At 46.9% G+C, this 17,065-nt stretch overlaps 1 protein-coding gene across 1 annotated transcript in view; it reads left to right on the top strand.

The window, feature by feature from the left end:
• Window positions 1-13,402, top strand: part of LOC116941690 (laminin subunit alpha-5-like) — a 98,107-nt gene extending 84,705 nt beyond the window's left edge. Inside the window, exons 67-75 of the mRNA XM_076066701.1 lie at window positions 2,556-2,689; window positions 3,554-3,710; window positions 4,749-4,871; window positions 6,304-6,470; window positions 8,305-8,437; window positions 9,023-9,160; window positions 9,846-9,976; window positions 10,803-10,964; window positions 11,925-13,402. Coding sequence (XP_075922816.1) covers window positions 2,556-2,689; window positions 3,554-3,710; window positions 4,749-4,871; window positions 6,304-6,470; window positions 8,305-8,437; window positions 9,023-9,160; window positions 9,846-9,976; window positions 10,803-10,964; window positions 11,925-12,021 — 1,242 coding nt within the window. The 3' untranslated portion in view covers window positions 12,022-13,402. The remainder of the gene's footprint in view (window positions 1-2,555; window positions 2,690-3,553; window positions 3,711-4,748; window positions 4,872-6,303; window positions 6,471-8,304; window positions 8,438-9,022; window positions 9,161-9,845; window positions 9,977-10,802; window positions 10,965-11,924) is intronic.
• The last annotated feature ends 3,663 nt before the right edge of the window (window positions 13,403-17,065 follow it).

Below are 17,065 nucleotides of genomic sequence, written 5' to 3'. Positions count from 1 at the left end.
ATTTCACCGATGAGCAGTCAACCAGTAGGCAGGTGACATTAATATTTGGTTGTTTATCCAGCCAAGTAATTTGTGGGTAATTTTTTGGAAAAATTTGAACGTGATGCCAGTACACATGGCCTACTTCTTACTTGAATAACGCCACAGGATCTTAAACATCTGCCATGAAAGCACGGGCTGTGTGGTTAACAATATACCCGCAGTATTAACCAGGGTGGGTGCTGAGCTTGAACCCCAAGCCCCTGGAAGAAGAAGTGGCGAACGCGCTACTGCTCAGGCATGTGTCATGGCATTGCGGGTGGCCACGTGGGCCTCTTATTTGTAAAAAAAACTTCGCCTTTTTACAAATAATATTCCAGCCATGCTATGAGTGTTACAGCATGAGATGCGGTGATGTTAACTCGGGGTGAGGTAGTCGAGCGACTTAGAGGTCAGATGACTGGTCCGTCAATAATGAGATCCTGGGTTCGAATATGGGTTTCAGCTGGCCTTGGTTAAAGACAGGTGCATCAAGGTGATGGCTTCACCCCAGTTACAAATGACTGTCACATTAAATTGAGTTTTTCACTTAATTTAATATATGCCAGCGATGTGAATTTGATTTGGTTTCAATGGCATGTGATGGACAACTCTTTTCAGGGCATACACAAGCTGTTCACTAGAGTGGATAAAGAGGTATTTTGAATTCATACTCTTTGGGTCTTTCGGTAAAGTCACGTAGACAGCAATCATTGGAAGGACGTTATTAACCAGGTAAAGTCAGGCCTGGCTGTGATGCTTCCATCCTACCTGCCTATGTTAGCAGTTATTTCTGAATCTTTGAGTTGCATTACCTTGTTAAATGTCTTTACATTAACAGGCTAAATGTCTCACTAACATAGCTGCTATTTCCTTTTCCTCGATGCGGCGGTGGCGCTCGTTGTTTAATAGGCTGAATGTCTCCCTCATTAACACAGCCGTTGCTGCAGGAGCCGTCTCACATTGACATGCTAATCTCTAATCTCGAGCAATACAATGGCTTCTTCAGCACTGTAACCATGGGGTTACATTAACATTGACATGCTAATCTCTAGCCATACAATGGCTTCTTCAGCACCATAGCCGTGAGGTTACATTAACACATTGACATCCTAACCTCTAATCTCTAGCCATACAATGGCTTCTTTCACCGTAGCCGTGGGGTTACATTAACACATTGACATGCTAATATCTAGCCATACAATGGCTTCTTCAGCACCGTAACCGTGGAGTTACATTAACACATTGACATGGTAATCTCTAATCTCTAGCCATACAATGGCTTCTTCAGCACCGTAACCATGGGGTTACATTAACACATTGACATCCTAACCTCTAATCTCTAGCAATACAATGGCTTCTTCAGCACCGTAACCGTGGGGTTACATTAACAGATTGACATGCTAATATCTAGCTATACAATGGCTTCTTCAGCACCGTAGTCATGGGGTTACATTAACACATTGACATGCTAATCTCTAATCTCTAGCCATACAATGGTTTCTTCAGCACCGTAACCGTGGGGTTACATTAACACATTGACATGGTAATCTCTAATCTCTAGCCATACAATGGGTTCTTCAGCACCGTAACCGTGGGGTTACATTAACAGATTGACATGCTAATCTCTAGCCATACAATGGCTTCTTTCACCGTAGCCGTGGGGTTACATTAACACATTGACATGCTAATATCTAGCCATACAATGGCTTCTTCAGCACCGTAGTCATGGGGTTACATTAACACATTGACATGCTAATCTCTAATCTCTAGCCATACAATGGCTTCTTCAGCACCGTAACCATGGGGTTACATTAACACATTGACATGCTAATCTCGAGCCATACAATGGCTTCTTTAACACCGTAGTAGTGGGGTTACATTAACAGATTGACATGCTAATCTCTAGCCATACAATGGCTTCTTCAGCACCGTAGTGGTGGGGTTACATTAACAGATTGACATGCTAATTTCTAGCAGTAAAATGGCCTAGGTATTCTTAGCTCTGCGATCTTACATTTACTTGCAAATTCCATGTCTAGCCCCACCCACTTACCCTTGGGTTGTACCCATCTCAAACGTTTAGAACCTCTGGCTGCAGCAGTTTTCTCGCTCTATATCTTCCTGCTTCAGCAGTCCGCCTGCTGTATTTTTTCACCTGAAGACGATTGCTTGTGTTGCGATCGAAACGTCGTGATTTTTATTATTATTTTTCTATCTACGTGACTTTACCAAAAGACCCAAAGAGTAGTTATTGCGAAGTGACGATTCATAGTTCTGTGATATCACCTTCCACTGATCATTCTCTAACATGGGGTAATTTACTGCTCTGGAAACATTAAAAATTGATGCTTCTTCAGCTCATGGCACAACACCGACAGCACCATAGCTAGAATAAAATTTAACAAAAGACAAAAACATTTTTAAATCAAATTACATTAAAAAAAATTATTGATCTCATAATTATGTCAACGATTGCCTGTGGCCTGCACATATTCCAAACGAAGGCTGAGAATGATTTTTTTCCCTTTGTGCAGCTGCCCGCGGCCCTGTCTCTGCCGAACTTTGTGGGGAACCTGGAGCTGGCCGCCATTAACGAGAACATAACGAGTCTCTACAACTTCGAGAAGACGTACTTCATGAACACCGCCACCGATAATCCAGCCAAGCGGTAAGTGGTTCCACTTGGCAGTGTCGCGGTTAGCGCTACGCTGTGCTACGAACCCGGCGACCCGAGTTCAATTCCCACTCATGGCCAACACCGGTGACGATTATCTGAACCGGTCCTGGGCCTCCTCTAGGTCGACTCAGCCTCAAATGAGTACCAGGTACGATGTGTAAACATCGCCACTCAGGAGCCAAAGGCGTGATGCTGGCCACCCACCCCCTCGTGTGCCGTGCCAGCCTTCATAGGTGCTCGCGAACAGCACTTGGCCCAACAATCTGTTAAGGCTATACAGGGGATCTTTATATTCGCGCCGTTACCTGTTTACTGCAGGCTTAGTGACGTGTCCGTCAAACTGGGCACGAAACACAGACTGCTCCCTACTCATAGACTGACTGTGCCCTGACAGCTTTGCCGTCTGGGCGGCCGTCTCTGGCGCGCACCCCTAATGCCAGGCCCGAGTGAACGATCTGTAAGCGCGTGCTTCCAGGCGGTGACGTGGCCCAGCGACGGCGCATTCACCGCTGAACACAGGGGGTTCGCGGTTCGGGCACATCGGCCGCCTTGGTTAACAATATATGCGTGTTTTCTGGCATCACGGTTCGAATTTGATTAATTACTCATAAACTGCTCGTTTGGTAAACATGCAACATCGCCCCGTAGGCTGGCAGACTGAACCCTGCTGGCTGACCGGTGCTGCGTTTACCTTGTCTCACACAGAGACAGCTACCACTGGGTGGGGGGGGGGGGGGGGGTCCCCTGCCGCGGTGCACCTTGAGATGAATTGCGCGGGAGGCACTGTGTGAATATTAAGCAACGACGACGACGATGATGCATTGTGCCGCCACACCGCACACTCTCGCACCACAGCTACAAGGACTCGCCGGAAGTGAACCCACAGACGTACTACTTCGACGGCACCGGGTACGCCGAGGCGCCAGTGGACTCCAGCGGCAGCCGCTACAACTTTGACTTCGACATCCGCACGTCGATGGATGACGGCATCCTGCTCTTCATGGAGAAAGACGTAGGCGAAGATTGTGTCGTGCCCCTTTTTTGTCGAACAACCACTCCGGTTCGCAATCACCCAGCAAGCATGCAACGTTTTCCCAACGTTGGCCCAACGTTCTGGGCACAGTGCGAGGAAGAGGCATAGGGAGGGACGGTAGAGACTGGGAGAGCATAGAGGGTGGGATGGGCGAGACCAGTGAGAGACTAGAGAAGCAAGGTATTGTGGGTCAAGACCGTGGAGGGATTTTTTAGACTTGAGAGTGAAAATTTTAAACGGACAGCGATAGTAGACAGGGAGCCAGGGAAAGTAGAGCAGAAGTGTGGGAATTGTGGGGGAGGTTAAAAATTATCTGGGCCGAGGCAATTTGTATCCTTTGGAGTGAAGGGCATAGGCAGGCAGGCTGAGCAGGAGAGAATTGCAGTTGTCAAGATGAGTGAAAACAAGGGAGTGAACCAGGAGCTTAGCAGCAGAGAGTGAGATGGGGGACGGATTTTGCGAACATTGAAAAGGTGAAAGCAGCGAGTGCGGGTAGTGGCATAGATGTGGCTGGAGAGGGAGGGGGATGAGTTGAAGGTGACCCCGAGGTTGCGAGAAAAAGAGACAGAAGGAGTAAGGGAGAAGGGAGGGAATTAGATGGCAGTGGGGAGAAGGAAAGAAAAGGATTTCAGTATTAGAAGGATTCATGGAGAGGGAGTTACGTGACATCCAGGATTGGACAGCCGTTAAGCAGGCGGATATGCGGGAGGAAAGGTCAGTGGTGAAGGAAAAGAAAACCTGGGTGTCGTCGGTGAAGAAGTGATGGTGTTAATGTTAAATTAAGAAATGACAGCTTCCAGAGGTGAGATATAGTGGGAAAAGAGCAAGGGCCCTAGGACAGACCCGGAGTGTTCACCAGGGCGGCCACGGGCTTCGAACCATGAAACCTCCGCATTAAGTGGCAGCCGCCGCATTATGAAACAAAGTAGGTACGCTCTGCACGTGCAGCGAACAACACGGTGACTCGGAGCGTTACGAATTTAACTCGTGTTGCGTCCTATTTCTGCCTTTTCTCAGAACAAGTTCATGTGCCTGTCCATCTACAACGGGCAGCTGCATTTCGTCTTTGACTTTGGCGCTGGCCCCGTGGTGCCCAAGTATTCGTCTGTCATCAAGATCCACCAGAAGGACTACTACGCGGTACGGTGATACTCATTGCGAGGGGGGGGGGGGGAAGATTCTCATCAACTAACCGGCTAAAAGTTGAAAAGTTGTGATCGAATACTTTTTATGAAATCGATTACCTGATCCAACGTCCTGCCTGCCGAAGGCGGGAGGAGACGCCCACAAGCCACGCTTAGGGACAGGCTACCTTTAAGGCGGGGGAGGTCACCGATTTATTACCTCTTTTTTATGGATCTCCATATTTCACCATCTTTTGCCTCTTCCGAAGCCTTCTTTTGTCTTCCGACGACTCCCTTTATCGGCGCGATCGATCCATTTCTGCCTTTGTCTCACCGTCTCGGCCTCCGGACAACGCGAGCCGAACATGGTGGCACGTTGCCTGTGGTGTGGCATGGTGGACGCTGGGGTCGGTGGATCACGCGGATTTGTGAAACTTTCCAAACCCGCTGGGCTGCTAGGTGGCCGTGGGAGATGTGGTAATACAGAAAATAGATTATTGAATCGTTGTGCGTACAGCTTTGAGGGTTATCCCCTTGCTTGCGTGCGTGCTGGGTTTTCTCCGAGTTCTCAGGTTTGAAGTGAACACTCGTTAATGGAATTGGCAAAACATCCAAATGCAGGACCCTCATGAAAAAGAGTCTAGTGACTCAGTAAGTCTTTGTGGATGATCGAAAGACATTGGTATTATTATGACAATATCCCACTCAATCTGGGGTGAGGCTTTACTGGAATAAGGTCATTGTTATTATTCTTATCAAATATGTATATACAGTAATGTTATCCATTAACTCATCCAGACTTCACAAATGTTACCCATGGAAAATAATCATAGCAGAGATGTTTGGATCTAGTGTGGATTGACGCAGGTGCACGGAGAATAGGAATAGCGGATAATGGTTGTGTGTACGTGGCAGTGTGTATACAGTGTCACCTCATTATAAGAAACCGCTTGCAGATGTGGAAGAAAATTTTCGACCAAATCAGGCGTAACGACAATTTGAGAACACTGATTCAGTTTCGCATGTTACAGGTCTCCCATTGGAATGCACGGTGAAAACACGATACACGCACAAGCGCATTCGGTACGAGTGTCCAAGATGCGGTGCGGTGTACCATTACCGATATTCGGGCACGCAACGGGAAACTCGTTGCGTGCCCGCTCGCTTTTGTCCACACTCGCCGGTGGCAGCGTCGCGAATCGCGAACGCCGCCCGGACAGTCGCACGGGAGCAAGACGAACGAGGGTCGAACGTTTGGGCGGCGCGCGGCGGGTAACGTAACGCGGACGTAGCGGTCGACACGAGACGACGCGTAAATGGCGGGGTACGCTCGGCAGCGTCATCGTGCGCGCGCGGTTCGTTATAACGAGGGCGAGGAGGTCGCGTGGGGCGTGACCCCAGGCTGCTCCGTCACCTTCTCTCCCGGGGCGCTGCACACCCCTTTACAGGTCCAGCTCAACGTGTACCAGTTGGTCAGCAAAGTTTCCCTCAACGTGGGGCCCAAGTCTGAGCGGCTATTCTTCGACGTCTTCAGCCCGGAGATCCAGTCCCTGTGGAGCGTGGTGGGGAACATCGCCTACATCGGCGGGGTTCCCAAGGGCCGAATCCCAGACAGGTGAGTTCCTGCCCGTGAGGTGTGTTTGATGGACAGCAGTCAAAAACAACCCTCGTGACCCGCACTGCATGGGAAGGCCCTCAGCCAGAAGTTCATCGACAAAGAAGGGCTGTACGTGTACAGTACAACGTCACGTATCCGACTCCCCAGGGGACCGAGATTGAGGCAGGTGTGTGAACATCTATATGTGTAAAAATACACGGTAAAAATACACGGTTAAAATACACGGTAAAAATACACGGTTAAAATACACGGTTAAAATACACGGTTAAAATACACGGTTAAAATACACGGTAAAAATACACGGTAAAAATACACGGTAAAAATACACGGTAAAAATACACGGTTAAAATACACGGTTAAAATACACGGTTAAAATACACGGTTAAAATACACGGTAAAAATACACGGTTAAAATACACGGTTAAAATACACGGTTAAAATACACGGTTAAAATACACGGTTAAAATACACGGTTAAAATACACGGTTAAAATACACGGTTAAAATACACGGTTAAAATACACGGTAAAAATACACGGTTAAAATACACGGTTAAAATACACGGTTAAAATACACGGTTAAAATACACGGTTAAAATACACGGTTAAAATACACGGTTAAAATACACGGTAAAAATACACGGTTAAAATACACGGTAAAAATACACGGTAAAAATACACGGTTAAAATACACGGTAAAAATACACGGTTAAAATACACGGTAAAAATACACGGTTAAAATACACGGTTAAAATACACGGTAAAAATACACGGTAAAAATACACGGTTAAAATACACGGTAAAAATACACGGTAAAAATACACGGTTAAAATACACGGTAAAAATACACGGTTAAAATACACGGTAAAAATACACGGTTAAAATACACGGTTAAAATACACGGTAAAAATACACGGTAAAAATACACGGTTAAAATACACGGTAAAAATACACGGTAAAAATACACGGTTAAAATACACGGTTAAAATACACGGTTAAAATACACGGTAAAAATACACGGTAAAAATACACGGTTAAAATACACGGTAAAAATACACGGTAAAAATACACGGTTAAAATACACGGTTAAAATACACGGTTAAAATAAACGGTTAAAATACACGGTAAAAATACACGGTAAAAATACACGGTTAAAATACACGGTAAAAATACACGGTAAAAATACACGGTTAAAATACACGGTAAAAATACACGGTTAAAATACACGGTAAAAATACACGGTTAAAATACACGGTTAAAATACACGGTTAAAATACACGGTAAAAATACACGGTTAAAATACACGGTTAAAATACACGGTTAAAATACACGGTTAAAATACACGGTAAAAATACACGGTAAAAATACACGGTTAAAATACACGGTAAAAATACACGGTTAAAATACACGGTTAAAATACACGGTTAAAATACACGGTTAAAATACACGGTTAAAATACACGGTAAAAATACATGGTTAAAATACACGGTTAAAATACACGGTTAAAATACACGGTTAAAATACACGGTAAAAATACACGGTTAAAATACACGGTTAAACCATGCCGCAAATAGGTTAACGGGCAAAAGTAAAGCGCAGACCGCTTTAAATGCGGGAAAAGGCTTCACCGTGATTTAGAAGAGAACGATTGAGTGCGAGGTTGAGAACGCGCTACTGCGCGTGACGAGGTCCGATTTGTGAGCGCCGATAGAATTTGACGGTGCCGCCACGCGCAAACGTTGCACCGGGTGCGCGGCGGTCCGCTGGCCCGGCGACGGGTGTACTCCGCGTTTGTTCACCGTCGGTCCCGTACGGCCTTGTCCCCATCCGCAGCATCAAGCAACACCTGCCGGTGCAGACGTCCTACAAGGGCTGTATGAAGGCGCTGAAGGTGATGACCTCGGCTATTTCGCTCAAGCTCATCCCCACGTCGGGCATCATCTACGGCTGCTACGACAACTTCGTGGTGAGAGCGAGCGCTGCCCCCTCAAGCCTGGCCACCCCGTCATTTCGCCGGACGGCGGCGGCGGCGGTGGCTATGCTGTGCTCCAGCACTGTGAACGCGGCGGCTGAGTGTTGGCGGCTCATGCACAAATGTTACGAATCTCCATTCCTCTGAGCATTGCCGTGCCGTACCCTGGCTGTCTGGGAGAATGCGGTGCCGCAAATGTGGATTTTCAACTGTTTCATCTGTACGGGATAGAGTGTTGCCTCGTCGCATGCATGGGTTACCTCCAGGTGCTCCGGTTTCCTCACACATGTAGACACTCATTAAATGACTGAAAACATAATACTTGTTATAGGACCGCAGCTGGCTACCTTCCCGCTTGTCTGCTGTTGGGTTAAGAGTGAGTGAATGCTGTGCGACGCGTTACAAATATCTTTTTACACTCTCGTCCAAGTGAATGGTCATTCCTGACCCCCGTGAATATTGAAATAATTAAGCAGACTCTCATTTATTTGTGCCATCCTCTACCTACTATAGCTCAATGAGGTTCTGCCTCCAAGCTAATTCTCAGCACGCGCGCCCTCTCCCGATTCTTCTCGGCAGGTTTCCCGTGGTGCAGATTTCACCGGTGCAGGTTACCTGTCATTCCAACCCGAAGGTTTCGATGCCACCGACTTTGAGTGCGGCTTGACGTTCAAAACCACGAGTCCCTCCGGCCTTCTGATGGGCTCTGCCGACAGGGTGAGTCCACTTCGCGCGTGCTCACTCCTTCTTCGTTCGTTTATTTTATGTCACCCATGAGGCGGGGGCAGCGCGTGTTGGGAGACGGAGCGATGAAATTGGCTCCCCGTGCAGGTTGTTGCCGGCTGGATTGTTGCATCGCGGTAGCTGTGAGAGATGGTGGCGACTTAGGAAGGCCTTCATCCAGCAGTGAATAGATCACGGCTGATGAACGATGATGATAATGATGACAACCCTTTGAGACTACAAGTCTTTGGTTTTTTTTTAGGGAGACGTGAGTTCCAGGGTAGTTACACAACAATGAAAATTTTATACGAATTGTCACGAACAAAGCCGAGATGAAGCGCGTTTGTTGCTTGTCACAAAAGTTAGGTTCAGGTCCAGTGAGGGCTGCCCTGGTTAATACTGCGGGTTTATTAACCGTAAATATGCGGCCGCCTGATTAACAGTGGACTAGGAAAAAAAATCCCTCGACATTATTCAGAAAAGAGTTGGCCATGTGTGCCGATGTCACGGTCCAAATGTTGCCACGGATGGAAAATTCCTTGCACATTTCTTCATTGAGTTAAACTACACAGTAATGTCACCCTCTGTTGGCAGACTTTTTGTCTGTGAATCATGGCACCGTTTTAATTCCAAACGTACTGATTTATATCGTTGTGCTTATTATTATCGTGTTGAGCAGGACCTGCAGATCTCCATGGTGGAAACAGGCAAAGTGCAGCTGAAGCTCGGCACCATCACCATACGGAGTCTCACCAATGGGTTTAACGATGGCCTGCCCCACTATGTCAAAGTCACACGCCAAGGCAACACGTGAGTGACCCCCAATTCGTTGCTTTCACCTGATTCCCTGTCACCAGAATAGACGGCCACAGATGCTGCGGTGGAATAATGGTTAACGCACTGGACTAGCAACCCAGAGGCAACTGGTTCAATTTCGTGGCAGGGCCGTTGAAACAATGGTACAGGTTTATTACATTTCCTCTGCTGCCTTCTGTCCGCGCTGCGGTATGAATGGGTGCGCCGCAGTTAGTCGATTGGCGGGTCATGTGCGGTGGGGTGAAGTGTGGGTGCGCCCACATCTTCGAAAAGGTCTTGCCAAAGTTCCATGACGAGGGGTCTGTAGCACCCCCCTAGTGGAGGCCATTCTGGCAGCAGTGGCATCAGTGGTAAATTGCAGGTGTGCACCTTTAACTTTTCCTTTGTCTGCTATCAGTGACATGTGGGCTTGAAATGTTTGTGATTGTGAAGGTTGCAGCCAAATGTAGCGATTTGTTTAATTTATCACGGGGTTGGAATGTTTGTGCAATGTTTTAACAAACTGACACAAGTCAACAGAGAGTCAACAAACAGCATCTGCAAACTGTGTACCAGGGCACTTGTATGCTTGTCTGTTGAACCTCTTTGGCACGTAGACAACCGTGCTAATCGGAGGTGCGGGGGAAGGACAAAAAACTAAACACAAAAAGCAGTTAAAAATAAATGCGTTTTCAATCAAGATGAATAAAAGTTGCATAGCTCCGGCGGCTTCCGAATATCGAAAGGAAGAGCGTTCCACACTGCCGCAGATGCCGAGTGTTCACGTGTGTGCGCGTGTGTGTTTGCTTGCACGGGGTCCTCGACGTGGCTGGGTGAACAGGGTTCGAATGGCGGTCGACAACAAGTACGAGCCGGACACGGAGATGGTGCGGAGAAGGCGGGCGAGCCGCCAGGCCCCTGGGCAGCTCTACTTCCTGGGCGGCTATGCTGAGGCCTCCGCCTCCAGGTTCAACGGCTGCATCGCCAACGTCTACGTCCGCCGGTACACGAGCGGCACTGGCAACAACAAACAACAACTTCGATTCGTATAGCATCAAGGGGCAATCACATCTCAAGATACTTCATGCAAATGAATACAACTGCATTCGGGTGGAAGGGGGATTGGCAGTCAGGTTATAGAGAGTAGCACTTGGGCACAACCCTGAATAAAGCAACCATGGGCCAGCACCAACAACAATGAGCCTCAGGGAAAGCTGGGGCAGCCGGGGGAACACCAACAAGTCCCAGGGCATCCACGGGCACGCGGCCCATTCAAAAAGGATGTTTAAAGGCAATTAAAATTAAAATAAGTGAGGTTAAGTGCCTCAGCATCAACTTCACTACCACCGCCACCACCATCACTTAACATTATCGGCATCACCACTACCACCAACAGCAACAAGAATCCAAACACCACCCACACCACCACCAGCACCAAGACGATGCTTACACATGGCACCAAGCAGTCATTTGAGGCTGCGTCGACCTTCGGGGAGGCCCCAGGACTGCTTCAGGCAATCGTCATCGATGTTCACCACGAGCGAGAATTGAACTCGGTTCGCTGGGTTCATACCGCAGCCCACTGACCACTGTGCCATCGAAACCGATGAGATAAACTCTACCGGATACGGCCCACTGAGCTATGCAGTTCTTTTTCAGAAGAGACCTCCTGGCCACAAATGATAGCTCAGCGAAGTGGCTTATCACGTGGAAATGTATAGCAGCCAAATACTCTAAAATTTATGTTTCTAAATGTGGAGGGAAAACCGGGGGACCTTGAGAAAAATCCACGTGACCACGGGGAGAACACACAAACTACACAACCTCCTGTATACCAGGCGAGGTAGTTAACATCTCGCCACCAGCACTCCGACCAACAACCCAAACCTCCGCCACCACCGTTCCCCTCAAGGTGCAAAAATGACCGTGCGTGCGGTGCGTGCGGTGCGTGCGGTGCGTGCAGACCTGGCGAGGAGCACGTGGAGGACCTGCACAACTACGTGGAGAAGCTGGACGCTTCGCTGGACGGCTGCGTGGGCAGCCTGCTGGCAGCGCCGTGATGAGGCACCAGGGGCTCATCACGCAGGGGGCAGCCGCTGACCCCTGCCCACACCTCCTGCTCAGGGCTGGGGGGCCTCTAAGGAGGACAGCTCACTCACCCCCACCGTGATGGGACCCACGCTTCCAGTCATGGGCAATGCCACCGCTTCACTAGTAGAGGGCAGTGCGTGGTGGGGAGGGGGGGCTGCCGAACTGACTCCATGATCATGAGGATGGGCGAAGGGGGAGTGGGATGGAGTCAGGGGTGGGGAGGGGGGCTAACGGCAGGGCTTAGGGAATGCCATAAATGTTGAGTTGGAAAAAAATCGGTGCCTGTCCTATAGCTGAGAGGATAGGGCACAGAAACAACACAGTTTAATGCCTGAGTCAGAATCTGGTTTGTTTTTCCCCATCCCCATGGCTACATTCTCTCAACCGAGCTACTTTGTTTTGTTTTAACATTCTTAAAAACTGGTTGTATGTACGATGGATATACATTTTACAGGACAGACATTATTTGATTATGATAATAGCAAAAATGCATTTTACTGAGTAAAACATTTAAGCATTTGGCTTCTTGCCCACTATCTCAAGTCGGAGGGAGATATTCCCTATCGCTCTCTCCCGTTGATCTTTTGTCTCCAGCGCTTGAGCCAGTGTCTAGGGTGGGAGTTTCCCAGAAGCAAGCGTTCTTCGACAATGGTATGCTCCACAGTCAGCTTGAAGCAAGGACGTAATGGAGCGTGCCTTTTCTTTCAGGGGTATTTTTTTCACATTATTATGATTTGACACGTGAGGTTTTTTTCTCTGCTGGCAATATTAGAATTCATAATTAATTTCTGGGTTCAGGCACTTCATGATGTGACCAAATTTCCATCGTTAAGACCCTTCACCATCCGATATAGCCAAAATAAATGCAATCGGCATGTGTGCTATTGTTTAACTTGCCAATTATTATTATTTTAGCTCACCTGTAAGTTGAAAAACTATTTTCACAAACAAGTTTCGCAATTAGGAAATTCCTGGATTATCCATTATATGGCCAAATCTAATACTCAATAATGAATCATTGTTATTATGTGATGGTACCACTTACACCCGCACTTTCCACAATCCTAAGTACTAATTTCACCCTGCCTATGTCAGCCTCGCCATCGTCTCTTCTTGAGAAAACTACCAAAGAATTAGCTGCATGGGAGAAGCCATTCATAAAACAGTGTTCATATATGATGTATGATTAATTTTAGAGAGCTGTTATATGATGTTTTCATTTAACTGTTGGTACAAAAGAAACGTTTTGAGAACTGGCACACACTGGGCAATTTTACAGCCTTTGTGTTCAATGTTGTGTTGATAGGAGAGGGAAAATATCAACGTGAGGTTTTAGAGGCCACAATAAAACGAAGAAAATAATCTTAAAATCTACCGCAATAAATTGAGTAATGCAGGCACTTTATATCCGTACGACAGCACACGCCGTGCCTGGGTGTTTTGACGGCATTTTCTCAGATACAAATATAAGACAAATCGCATCCGGGCTGAAATTTGGCCTCGTGCCACAGGGAGGATTCCTCGTTCGGTCAGCGAAGCGCGTTCACTCGTGCGAGCTCACGGTCCATCCCGTGCCAGCAGGGAGTGCTATCGAACAAAGGGCCGGACTGGTCAGTGCCTCCTTCACCGGCCCTCGCTTAAGTTGTGACGGACAGGTCACTACGGAGGGAACGGGGGGGGGGGGGTATTACCGCGTGCCTGGTGAAATGACGCCAAGGCTGTGTTATCATTCCATGGTCACGTTCCACTCATTTGTGATTTTAAGATGGTTTGAGAAATTTAACGGGGGAACGTCCAAAACAGACAACCGGTATACGGTACATTCGGGAATTCTGCATATTTCGGTTTATGCTTATGCAATTTTACTGTTCAGAATATAAATGCGACGAAAACATGTTATACGGTACAAACAACGTTTTTTTTAAGATACTCCAATATTTTCACAAGTCGGTGTAGTGCCATTGTCCAGAGTATTTTTTAATTCAAAATTGTATGTTTTATATATACGTATACATTGTCAGTAAATTATCGATTGAATCGTTGGTCAGATGAATGAACTTGGTGAACTGATGTACATTTTTACGCTCGACATTCGCACACGAGATATATTGCATGAGTGGGAGCGTTGGCGTGGGGGGGGAGGAGGGGGGGGAGGGAAGAGGGGGGGCGGGGGCCGTGTGTGAACAATGTCAAGGTGCTATATTTGTAATAATTGAGACGCGTTAGACGCCCGTGCTGTCGATAGTTGTGTGCGCGTTTAGTTGTTTTCTCTTTTTAAAGCCAACGGTATATATTGCACAGACTGTTTAAGGAAGTGAATTCTCGTCGAGCTCGTACTTTGTGGTGCACACTCTGCGCCGGTGGAGTTTGGAAGTCCACGCCGGTTCTTCTTAAAACGAGCGAACGCCGTCGTGAGCGGTGTGAGGTTTCCCGTGTGTGCGTCATCGTCCGAGTTGTTAAGCCCGATGCTGGGGGGGGAGGATGCCAGAGGACAATCGTCCCATCACTCTTTGTTATTCTCGCAAAATAAATGCAAAGGGAGCATTCGACCACCTCCTCCTTTCCTCAGTCTTTTTGTAAGTGCCTTTTAAGCCGCAAAAAATAAGTCGGGAGACTACTGCCGTCCGGATCACGCATTCACGCTCGCATCGATCGGACGCTTAATCACGACGATTGCACGATAATCTCACGCGCTGGCAGCTGCTCATTCTACGCTGCAAGCGAATACCGGTGCAGCCATTTGAGGGCCCTGCACCGCTCAGAGCTACAGATCTCAGATACAAATGACCCCGCGTGCCCCACTTTGGGGATTTGTTATTCCATGCCCTGACAGAGAGGCTAGCGCGCGTGTTGAATGCAAACACCGCGAAGACCAAAGGCTTTGCTGGTTATACATCGGTTATCACCTGCGGGGGCGAGAACACAAATAACGACACCCAGTGATGTTTAGATGGAAACGCTCTTGTGTTTAAAGAGTGCCTGTTAAAAATAAGACCGTCTTGAGGGCAGCACTCATCGAGTGTAGCGATCTTGCTGACTCGGCGTGTAAAAATAAATGGGTTAAAATGGATTCTAAGGCTGACAATATATTCGTGGAATTGCGCATGTAATATATATTATTTCCGTATTCTTTGGTTCTTTCGGTAAAGTCACGTAGATGAAAAAAATAATGAAAATAATAAATAAAATCACTGTGATTTAATTTAGTTATTTTCATTTGATTATTTTCAGCCATTCCACCTGCACGCGTTATAATCGGCGCCGATGCATTCACTGCCAGCACACTCCACTTTCTCAGCCATTCCACCTGCACGCGTTATGACCGGCGCCGATGCAATCGCTGCAAGCACACTCCACTTTCTCAGCCATTCCACCTGCACGCGTTATAACCGGCGCCGATGCAATCGCTGCAAGCACACTCCACTTTCTCAGCCATTCCACCTGCACGCATTATAACTCGAGACTGTAAACCAGAGGCGCACCCCGTTGCCTCCTCCACTCGGGGCCACGAATCGCAGCGAAGTCACTGTGATCCCACGTGGCTGGTCTTGATGCATCAGTGTGAGTTGGTGCGTCTGAACACGGAATTGTCAATTTTCTTGTGTTTGAACATACACTGTTTCAAAATTGTGTTCATTGTGAAAAAAAATCACTTAAGGAGCGAAATTTTCGTACTTTTTGGTGCTATGGTCATCTAAAAAAAAGTTAATTCTCTTGCATTTAAATGAAAAAGAAGCATGGATTTTTGTTAAAAAAATGCGCTACGTTTAGAAAGCAATTCAAGTATACTGAATAAAAAATATGTAACTCTGTTTCAGTACTGTGTTTAAAGCAAGTGATTTCTCTAAAGCTGTTTAATAAATAATTATTATTCATTTAGCTGCTGGCCTTTTGAATTAAGGTCTTGATTATCCGACAACACGAACATACAGAATTATCAGCAACCAAGTGCTAGAGGGACAGAAGTACTGTATCTGCTCGACTTAAAGCTATCACATAGTCATTTTTATTCAAGGCCAATTTTAATGAAATATTCACAGTGACCATACACTTTTTATAGGGCTCCGTCATATATTCGTGTAAGTACTGTATACGGCAGTGTTCGAGGATAGAGCAACCATTAAAACAGTTATGTAGTTCAATACAGAGCTACAGTCACATTTATTTTATTACTGACCGTGGGCATAATTAAAACTGACCAAAATCAGCTTAACGCTTACCATTTTGCTTGTTTTTTTTTTATTTTCTTTCTACGTGACTTTACCGAAAGAACCAAAGAGTAATTTTGCTTGTTACTAACGATTAAATATGCCTCGAGTAAAAATGGGCCATGCAGTTGCGGAGACATCTCTCTCGGATTTCGTGAAACCGAATCGCCACCGACTGCTTTGCCCACACCTGAACGAGTTGTTTCGCAACGAGGACATCGGGCAGCTATAATTCACGATGATAACAGCCAATCACAGTTTGCAAATGTGCAGCACATGGTGAAATATACTTCACTCACACATCGCTTGAGCAGATCTCTTGAAAGTAGAGTCTCTGCTGTAAGAAACCGGTTGGCCAATTGCTTGCAACTGGTCACAAAGACTTCCACGTAAAAGCGATGCAATTGCATGCAACCCAAGGCTGCGCAACTAATCGGTCGTTCAGGTGGGCTTCGTATGGCAGTGCAGGAGCTCGCTCAGCTGGAAGCTGGAAGCGGCCTGTGCATTGCCGGTCTGTTGTGGGTCCTGCTGCTATGTTTTCATAGTAACCACAGAGGCTTGAGGCGATGCTGCAATTAAAAGAGTTCCAAATGTGTGGAGTCATTTGTTGCTTACTATATATACAAGTTATTCGTGCTTGAATGCGGAACGATGAGGGATCAGAAGATAGCGAAAAGTGTAAATGCACCACCAAAGCGATGTCATTAATTTTACTCTGCTAACCCATTCCAATGTTTTTTTTTTAAATCGTCTGGATTTTATCCACGGCGTGGCTCCTGTGTGTTTTATTTATTTGTATCCGTTG

This window comes from Petromyzon marinus, chromosome 12 (assembly GCF_048934315.1).
Source record: "Petromyzon marinus isolate PM22_M1 ecotype Great Lakes invasive population chromosome 12, UKy_Petmar_22M1.pri1.0, whole genome shotgun sequence".
Classification (NCBI taxonomy): domain Eukaryota; kingdom Metazoa; phylum Chordata; class Hyperoartia; order Petromyzontiformes; family Petromyzontidae; genus Petromyzon; species Petromyzon marinus.
This window is presented reverse-complemented; position numbering and strand designations above follow the sequence as displayed.